Genomic DNA, 10,234 nt, shown 5'->3' with positions numbered 1-10,234 from the left:
AAGTGGCGCCATCTCAGCTCACTGCAAGCTCCGCCTCCTGGGTTCACGCCATTCTCCTGCCTCAGCCTCTCCGAGTAGCTGGTCTTGGGGTTTTTTGTTGTTGTTTTGAGATAGGGTCTTGCTCTGTCACCCAGGCTGGAGTGCAGAGGCGCAATCAAAGCTCACTGTAGGCTGGGCGCTGTGGCTGACACCTGCAATCCCAGCACTTTGGGGAGGCTGGGGCAGGCGGATCACCTGAGGTCAGGAGTTTGAGACCAGCCTGGTCAATATGGTAAAACCCCATCTCTAGTAATGATACAAAAATTGGCCAGGTATGATGGCACACGCCTGTAATCCCAACTACTCAGGGGGCTGACGTGGGAGGGCTGCTTGAGCCTCGAAAGCAGAGGTTGCAGTGAGCTGAGATTAGACCACTGCACTCCAGCGTGGGTGATAAGGCAAGACTCCATCTCAAAAACAAACTCACTGCAGCATCAACCTCCTGGGCTCAGGTGACCCTCCCGCCTCGGCTTCCGGAATAGCTGGGACCAAAGGTGCGTACCACCACACCTGGCTAATTTTTTTCATTTTTTGGTAGAGATTGAGTTATATTATATTGCCTAGGCTGCTCTCAAACTCCTGCGCTCAAGCTACCCTCCTGCCCTGGCCTCCCAAAGTGCTGGAATTACAGGCATGACACCACCATGCCCAGCTAGATTTATTTTTGGGAGGGCTGCCTTAAAATGTTTCCAATGCTTGTCTTGGCTAGTTTTTTTCCCCAAAACAATACATTATACACTTAGAAGATCTTTTTTCTGAGGCAGGCTTTTTTTTGTTTTTTGAGACGAAGTCTTGCTCTATTGCCCAGGCTGGAGTGCAGTGATGCAATCTGGGCTCACTGCAAGCTTCACCTCCCAGGTTCAAGCAGTGCTCTGCCTCAGCCTCCCGAGTAGCTGGGATTACAGGCACCGGCCACCATGCCCGGATAATTTTTGTATTTTTAGTAGAGACAGGGTTTCACCATCTTGTCCAGGCTGGTCTTGAACTCCTGACCTTGTGATCCACCTGCCTGAGCCTCCCAAAGTGCTGGGATTATAGGCGTGAGCCACCGCGCCTGGGCCAGGCTTTCTAACAGCAATCACAGAGTGCCAAGTCTTGACAAACCATGCTCCCTTGACCGGGCAGTCCCTCTCCACAGAGAAGTAAACAAGGGTGGGTAAATCACACTACTTTTTTTGTTTTTTTGTGGTTTTTTTTTTTTTGAGATGGAGTCTCGCTCTGTCGCCCAGGCTGGAGTGCAGTGGCACAATCTCGGCTCACTACAAGCTCTGCCTCCCAGGTCCACGCCATTCTCCTGCCTCAGCCTCCTGAGTAGCTGGGACTACAGGCACCCGCCACCACGCCCAGTTAATTTTTTGTATTTTTAGTAGAGATGGGGTTTCACCGTGTTAGCCAGGATGGTCTCAATCTCCTGACCTTGTGATCCGCCCACCTCAGCCTCCCAAAGTGCTGGGATTACAGGCGTGAGCCACCACACCCGGCCCCACTACTTCTTTTTTTTTTTTTTTTCCAGAGTTTCACTCTCGTTGCCCAGGCTGGAGTGCAATGGTGCAATCTCGGCTCACCGCAACCTCCACCTCCCAGGTTCAAGGGATTCTCCTGCCTCAGCCTCCTGAGTAGCTAGGATTACAGGCACGTGCCACCACGCCCAGCTAATGTCGTATTTTTAGTAGAGACGGGGTTTCTCCATGGTCAGGCTGGTCTCAAACTCCGACCTCAGGTGATCTGCCCACCTTGGCCTCCCAGAGTGCTGGGATTACAGGCGTGAGCCACCACACCCTGCCCATCACCACACTACTTCTAACATAACAAAACAAGAACAAACAAAACATCATCTATCAGAGAGAACTTTAAATTAGGTTACAACGGAGTACCTTTTCCCTTAACAATTATGAGGGGGACACTTTCTGACATCATAGGACACTAAGAACGTGTTGCTGAGGGCAAAAAGGGCTCAGAACAGCAGGTCATGGGGCAGTGTTGAGCCCTGATGAAGAGCACCAGAGACTCCAGAGATCAATGAACTGGATTCAAATATGGATCCACCATTCATGAGCAAAGTAAACTAAGTTATTAATTTTTATGCCTGTTGCCTTCTCGGTTAAATGAGGATAAGAATTGTCAACAACCTCGTGAAGGAAAATTAAATGATTATCACAGTTAATCAATTAATCACTCATGATCTATAAATCAACGTATAGTTTAAATTTTTTTTTTTTCGAGATGGAGTCTCACTCTGTCACCCAGGCTGGAGTGCACTGGCACAATCTCGGCTCACTGCAACCTCCGCCTCCCAGGTTCAAACGATTCTTCTGCTTCAGCCTCTTGAGTAACTGGGATTACAGGTATCTGTCACCAGACCCAGCTAATTTTTGTATTGTTAATAGACACAGGGTTTCACCATGTTGGCCAGGCTGGTCTCAAACTCCTAACCTCACGTGATCTGCCTGCCCCAGCCTCCCAAAGTGCTGGGATTACAGGAGTGACCCACCACGCCCAACCCAATGTACAGGTTATTAATCCATAAGCGATTAAAGATTAATCTATGAAGACAGGCGGATCACGAGGTCAGGAGATCGAGAACATCCTGGCTAACACAGTGAAACCCCGTCTCTACTAAAAAATACAAAAAACTAGCTGGGTGAGGTGGCGGGCGCCTGTAGTCCCAGCTACTCGGGAGGCTGAGGCAGGAGAATGGTATAAACCCGGGAGGCGGAGCTTGCAGTGAGCCGAGATCCGGCCACTGCACTCCAGCCTGGGCAACTGAGCGAGATTCTGTCTCAAAAAAAAAAGATTAATCTGTGAGTGTTTGAATGGTGCCAGGCACACAGCAGGCACTCAGTGAACACTGACCCGGGTTATCGTGGTCAGCGTGGCAGGAAGACCAAGACAACTGAGATGGCTCAGAGCCTGACAGCCTCCTAGTGCTCACTTGTGTGGGCTGGACTCAGTGACTTGCTGCTAACCACAGGATCTGGAAGAGGAATGGGACATCACTTCCATGATCAGGTAACATATCATGACTTCCATCTCATTAGCAGAGCCTCTCCCTTGCAGGCTTTGATGGACTAAGCCGCTAAGTTGGAGGGGCCCAGGTGGCAAAGAACTGAGGGTGGCCTCAATCCAACGGCCTTGGGGCAAAGCCTGCCCATGTCAAATTTTAACTGCAGCCGTGGACAAGCTTGACACAGAGGACCCAGCTCAGCCATGCCAGACTCCGACCCACAGAAACTGCAAGAGGATAAATGTGTATCAAACACTCAAGTCTGGGGTAATTACTTATGATCCAATAGATAACTAATACAATAAGCTGTGTTTATATGCATAATATTACATCACGAAAAGTTTGAAGAAAATAAAGAACGTATCTCTTGGTGCTAGAATTTCATAAATCTAAATTTCGTATTTTTCATGCTTATCTTTATTTTCTAGTTTTCCTACAAATGAACATCTTTTATATAATGTTAAGAACTACATGTAAACTGGATCCTTATTTTCTCTTACCATTGCCACTAAGCCCCTTCCTTACCTGCCATGATTACCCTCAACAGAGTATTTGCATCATCTACAACGAAATGAGATTTGCTAACTCAACCTGACCCTACATGAATTATCACAATTTCAAAAGAAGTTATCATATGGGAGTTGACCTCACTGACAAAAACAGCAGTTGAATAAATATATAAGTATCAAAAGCTTACTGAGTAGAACACTAATATCAAGACAGCATGAACATGAAAGTGAATACTAATTAGCAGCTAATTATCTGCATGATATTTACCTCTGCTATTTGGAGAATACGGTCCATTATGGACATTCGTGTTTGCCCAGGCTGGGTGAGGAGGTTCCCATCAAGGCGAGAAAAATCAAAAGGGATCAGGCAGGTCACAGAGAGCCATAGCAAAAGCATGTAGCGGGTTTCCCAAGTCTAAAAAATTAAATCACAGTATGAATGAGCCTTGTTTGAAAAACAGAGGCCACTAGCCACAATCTACTTAAAGTCACTGCCCTCCAGGCCCACCCAGTGCCCACTAAAGCCATTCAAGTGCTATCACCCTCAGGGCCAGAAATGCAGGCCATTCACCAGCTCCTCGCAACATCCCCCCAGAATCCCCATCACGCACACCCACTGCCGTAACTTAGCCAGCTCCGCAGTCAAAAGAGACATTGAAATGAACAAAGAAAAATCGTAATACATCAGTATAACAGCTTCTCTTCACTGGCCCCTCTCAACATACAAACTGTCCTTTTGGGAAAGTGAAAAACAGATAAAAAGTACAAACACCTAAGAATAAAGAAAAAAGGCCGGGCACAGTGGTTCACACCTGTAATCCCAGCACTTTGGGAGGCCGAGATGACAGGCAGATCACCTGAGGTCAGGAGTTCCATTTTTATTTTATTGGAGACAGAGTCTTGCTCTGTCACCCAGGCTGGAGTGCAGCAGCACGATCTCTGCTCACTGCAAGCTCCGCTTTCTGGATTCACGCCATTCTCCTACCTCAGCCTCCTGAGTAGTTGGGACTACAGGTGCCCGCCACCACGCCCGGCTAAGTTTTTGTATTTTTAGTACAGACAGGGTTTCACCGTGTTAGCCAGGATGGTCTCAATCTCCTGAGCTCGTGATCCGCCCACCTCGGCCTCCCAAAGTGCTGGGATTACAGGCGTGAGCCACTGCACCTGGCCGAGGTCAGGAGTTCTTTTTTGTTTTTTTTTTTTTTGAGATGGAGTCTCGCTCTGTCGCCCAGGCTGGAGTGCAGTGGCCGGATCTCAGCTCACTGCAAGCTCCGCCTCCCGGGTTTACGCCATTCTCCTGCCTCAACCTCCCGAGTAGCTGGGACTACAAGCACCCGCCACCTCGCCCGGCTAGCTTTTGTATTTTTTAGTAGAGATGGGGTTTCACCGTGTTAGCCAGGATGGTCTCGATCTCCTGACCTCGTGATCCGCCCATCTCAGCCTCCCAAAGTGCTGGGATTACAGGCTTGAGCCACCGTGCCCGGCCGGTCAGGAGTTCTAAACCAGCCGGACCAACATGGAGAAACCCTGTTTCTACTAAAAATACAAAATTACCCTGGCATGATGGCGCATGCCTGTAATCTCAGCTACTCAGGAGGCTGAGGCAGGAGAATCGCTTAGAACCCGGGAGGCGGAGGTTGCAGTGAGCCGAGATTGTGCCACTGCACTCCAACCTGGGCAACAAGAATGAAATTCTGTCTTTAAAATAAAAAAAAAATTTTTTTAAAAAGGGCTGGGTGAGGTGGCTCACACCTGTAATCCCAGCACTTTGGGAGGCTGAGGCAGGAGGATCACGAGGTCAGGAGATCAAGACCATCCTGGCTAACATGGTGAAACCCCGTCTCTACTAAAAATACAAAAAATTAGATGGGCATGGTGGCAGGCACCTGTAGTCCCAGCTACTCGGAAGGCTGAGGCAGGAGAATGGCGTGAACCCAGGAGGCGGAGCTTGCGGTGAGCCGAGATCATGCCACTGCACTCCAGCCTGGGCGACAGAGCAAGACTCCGTCTCAAAAAAATAAAAAAATAAAATAAAACAAAAAGAATAAAGGAACAATTATCAACTTCTAATAAAAAAGGAGTACCCTTATTTTCAGTAATTACTAAAACATTCCAATTTGTCCCTGCAATCATTCCACTGGGGGGCGCTAGAAGCACTAGGGAAAGGGGCACAGAGGGCAGAGCAGCAGGGAAATGCCCCACAGCTCTCAGCAGGCACGCCCACGCCGAAACAAGCCACTGTACAGCACGGTTATAAACCGTGTGCTCTTCCGAATACATACCATGCAGAAGACAGTGAGCACAGCAGGCCCCACTGCCGTCCGAGGAAAGGCCCCTGGTGAGGCCAGCCGTGGGCTGGCATCCAGGGGCTTGAACGCCAGCAGGGCTCCCACCAAGTCCTGCTTGATGAGGGCCCCTCGCTGGCTCAATCTGCACAAACCATGTGCTTTACGCTGGCACCTGCTTTCCTCCTGGGGGTCTGGAATTTTATTTCGTGCCAGGCCGAGGTGTCCACGTGGCCAGACGCCAGTGAAAGCCCTGGGCACTGAGGCTCAAACGTGCCTCCCTGATGGACACCTCACAGGTGAGGTCACATCTCACTGCTGAGGGAATGTCACAGGCCCTGTGGGACCCAACTGGAGGACCCTGGGAGCTCCTGCCTGGTTCTCCCAGACCCCATCCCATGTGCCTTTTCCCTTTGCTGATTGTGCTGTGTATTATTTTGCCATAACAAGTGACAGCCAAAAGGAGGAATCTATGCTGAGTGCTGCGAGTCCTCCTCGGGAAGCATCAAACCTGGGGTGGTCTTGGGAACCCAACAGTTATACTTCCACGAGTTAAAAAAACATATGAACAATGACAGATTTATTGTTAAACTATACATGGGCATAATTTTTCTTTATAAAGAGGCAATTTTAAACAAAAATAATTTTTTTTTTTTTTTTTTTGAGACGGAGTCTTGCTCTGCCGCCCAGGCTGGAGTGCAGTGGCCGGATCTCAGCTCACTGCAAGCTCCGCCTCCCGGGTTCACGCCATTCTCCTGCCTCAGCCTTCCGAGTAGCTGGGACTACAGGCACCCGCCTCGTCGCCCGGCTAGTTTTTTTGTATTTTTTAGTAGAGACGGGGTTTCACCGTATTAGCCAGGATGGTCTCGATCTCCTGACCTCGTGATCCACCCGTCTCGGCCTCCCAAAGTGCTGGGATTACAGGCTTGAGCCACCGCGCCCGGCAACAAAAATAATTTAAAGCAACTTGTACAAGAAGGAAAAGTCAAAAGAAAAGAAAGAAAAGAGGAGTGACACAAAACAAAGGGAGATAAAACTGAAAGAAACAGGAAGGGGAAGGTGCAGCGGGATGGGGCAAGCAGGGAGGAAGGACAGGCACGAAGGGGCTGGAGACAAGGGGGGAGGCAGAATCACTCACCTCATGGTCCTTGGGATTCTGATCTGTGACCAAATCTAAAACAGGCTCTACGTCAGCAACTTCGTGGGGAAATAAACTAAGAAATGTTTTATAGCCTCGAACCTATCAAATAAAGAGATGCTGAATTATTATAAAATTTAAAAATACAGAGAGCAGCAAAATTGCCTTTCTTCCCTTTCATCAAAAATCACCACCCATGCGACCCACTGATGGAAGAGAATTCTGTCACATTACAGTGACACAATTTAATAAGACCACAGTCACCACAAGAAAGCTACCTATGGCCAGGAGCGGTGCTCACACCTGTAACCCCAGCATTCTGGGAGGCTGAGGCAAAAGAACAGCTTGAGACCAAGAGTTGGGACTAGCCTGGGCAACACAAAAAATTAAAAATTAGACAGGCGCGGTGGCTCAGGCCTGTAGTCTGAGAGGCCGAGGCAGGAGGGAGAATCATTTGAGACCAAGAGTTCAAGGCTGCAGTGAGCTGACTGCACCACTGCACTCTAGCCTGAGTGACAGAGCAAGACTCCATCTCTCAAAAAAATAAATAAATAAAATAAAAAGGCTATCCTTCCTTCCTAAACTGGTTAGTGTTATTCATTACCATATTTACACAATCAGTCATTAAATATGTTCATTTACATGACTGTCCTCTGACAATAAATGCATACAAACCTCAGGCGCCCAAATTCATTAACACTTCCATGAAACTCAGTGATACCACGCCTTCCGGAGAAATCCTAACCTCAAACAGCAGAGCTACAGAGGCCTGCATGTCCTTGGCAGCCCACCCGCAGTGTCCTCTCGCTGGCCAAGGACTCTCCCGCCAGACAACAGAAATACTGCCTCACCACTACGAACCCCAAGTCCTACCCTGAGATGGCTGTGAGTACTCCCATAGTCAAAACTGCCAACAGTGAGCCTCTGGGCCAGCAGAGACACCCGCAAGCTTGTAAGAAAAGCAGACTATGAGACCCCAACCTAGACCTACTTGCTCAAAATCTATAGTACAGCAAAATTTCCAGGAAATTCATCTGCACATTAAAGTGTGAGAGACACTTCCATTCCACAGTCTCGCGCTGTCACTCAAGCTGGAGTGCAACAGCGTGATCTTGGCTCACTGCAACCTCTGCCTCTCACGTTCAAGCCATTCTCCCACCTCAGCCTCCCAAGCAGCTGGGATTACAGGCATGTGCCAACAAACCCAGCTAATTTTTCTATTTTTAGTAGAGACGGGGTTTCACCATGTTGGCCAGGCTGGTCTTGAACTCCTGACCACAGGTGATCCACCCACCTCAGCCTCCCAAAGTGCTGGGATTACAGGTGTGAGCCACCGCACCTGGCCTCCTTTTTCCCTTGTAAGAAATTTTTCTGAGTTAGTCTCATCTTCACCCCATTCCCTTCCTAGCTAGATGGTGCTTCAGTCTATTCAAATGCAAGATGCTAAATATCTTGACACTGTTTCAGCCAAAGGGCCCACATCACTCAATTCTGATCCCCAACATACAGTAAAAAGGGACAGAATTAAACTCACAACTTGTTTCCAAGAACTATCTGCCTTGAGAAATAACATTTTGGAGGGTAACCTCTGGACCAAGAATATTACAAAAGTATCTATCAGTTTTGAAGGGCTACGGTAACGTTACCTTGGTGATGATGTAAAGAAATTTAAAAGCCAGATGCACGAGGGAAGCTGGAGATGTCTGATCCTGCACTATGTCCAACAACAAGTTCATCATCCATTCTAGGGAAAAACATACGAAACATTTACTGTAAAAGTGAACATCAACATGACACTAACCCCGCCAGGTGTGGTGGCTCATGCCTGTTTTCCCAGCACGTTGGGAGACCAAGGTGGGAGAACATCTGAGGCCAGAATTTCAAGGCTTCAATGAGCTATGATCCTACCACTGCACTCCAGCCTGGGCGACAGAGCAAAACCCGTCTCTTTTTTTTTTTGTTTTTGAGACAGAGTCTTGCTCTGTCCCCGAGGCTGGAGTGCAGTGGCACGATCTCGGCTCACTGCAACCTCCACCTCCTGGGTTCAGGCGACTCTCCTGCCTCAGATTCCCGAGTAGCTGGAATTACAGGCACGCGTCATCACGCCCAGCTAATTTTTGTATTTTTAGTAGAAACGGGGTTTCACCATGTTGGCCAGGCTGGTCTCGAACTTCTGACCTCAGGTGATCCATCCACCTCGGCCTCCCAAAGTGCTGGGATTACAGGAGTGAGCCCACCGCGCCTGACCCAAAACCCTGCCTCTTAAAAAACAAAAACAAACAAGCAAAAAGACATAGCTAGGTTAAATGCAAGCAGAAGGAAAAAGATATTCCAACCAATCACGAATCGTAAGAGAGCTGGAGTGGCTCCGTGAATATCAGACAAAGTAAATGTCAGCACAAGTAATATTATCAGAGATAAACAGGATGTTTCATAATAATAAAAGGATCAATTCATCATGAAGACTTAACAATTCTGTAAGTATACACACCAACCTACAGAGCTTCAAAATAAGCAAAGAAAAAGCTGAGAGAAATGAAAGGAGAAACGGCTGAAAACTTTGACACTCCTGTCTCAGGAACTGATAGAACAAGTGAGCAGAAAATCACTGAAACCTTAACAGCACAATCAAGCACCTCACTCAGGTGACACTTAGAGAACGATCTACTCGACAACAGAACAGACATTTTCCTCAAGTGCATGTGGAACGTTCAACAAAACAGACCTACGCTGGGCTGCAAGTCTTCATACATGGAAAAGAACCGCAACTGGCATCTGGGAAATGCAGAGAAGGACACGAGATACACCCCCTGAAACCAGAGAGACTGGCAACGCTGAGTGCTGAAGAGAACCCAGGGCAGCTGGAATCCTCATACCTTGTTGGCAGAAATGGTCAACAGGACAATCTTCATGGAATCAGTATGGTATTCCATCATGTAGCGTTATTACTAACAGCCAAAAACCGGAGACAACTCAAATGTCCATCAACAGATAAAAGAAACAATCCCAGCACTTTGGGAGGTCAAGGCAGGTGGATCACGAGGTCAGGAGATCGAGACCATCATGGCTAACACGGTGAAACCCCGTCTCTACTAAAAATACAAAAATTAGCCAGGCGCAATGGCAGGCGCCTTGTAGTCCCAGCTACTTGGGAGGCTGAGGCAGGAGAACGGTGTGAACCCGGGAGGCGGAGCTTGCAGTGAGTGGAGATCGCGCCACTGCACTCCAGCCTGGGCAAGAGAGAGACTCCGTCTCAAAA

At 48.3% G+C, this 10,234-nt stretch overlaps 1 protein-coding gene across 1 annotated transcript in view; it reads right to left on the bottom strand.

Moving 5' to 3' along the window:
* The window catches only part of TBCD (tubulin folding cofactor D), a 180,027-nt gene that overhangs the window by 159,681 nt on the left and 10,112 nt on the right, over positions 1 to 10,234 (bottom strand). Inside the window, exons 3-5 of the mRNA XM_023194085.3 lie at positions 8,622 to 8,719; positions 6,976 to 7,077; positions 3,821 to 3,967 (exon numbers count right to left, since the gene is read on the bottom strand). Of these exons, the coding sequence (XP_023049853.2) occupies positions 3,821 to 3,967; positions 6,976 to 7,077; positions 8,622 to 8,719 (347 nt within the window). The remainder of the gene's footprint in view (positions 1 to 3,820; positions 3,968 to 6,975; positions 7,078 to 8,621; positions 8,720 to 10,234) is intronic.

Source organism: Piliocolobus tephrosceles, chromosome 16 (assembly GCF_002776525.5).
Source record: "Piliocolobus tephrosceles isolate RC106 chromosome 16, ASM277652v3, whole genome shotgun sequence".
In the NCBI taxonomy this organism is placed as follows: domain Eukaryota; kingdom Metazoa; phylum Chordata; class Mammalia; order Primates; family Cercopithecidae; genus Piliocolobus; species Piliocolobus tephrosceles.
The sequence above is the reverse complement of the archived record's forward strand: the minus strand, read 5'-3'. Positions and strand labels throughout refer to the sequence as shown.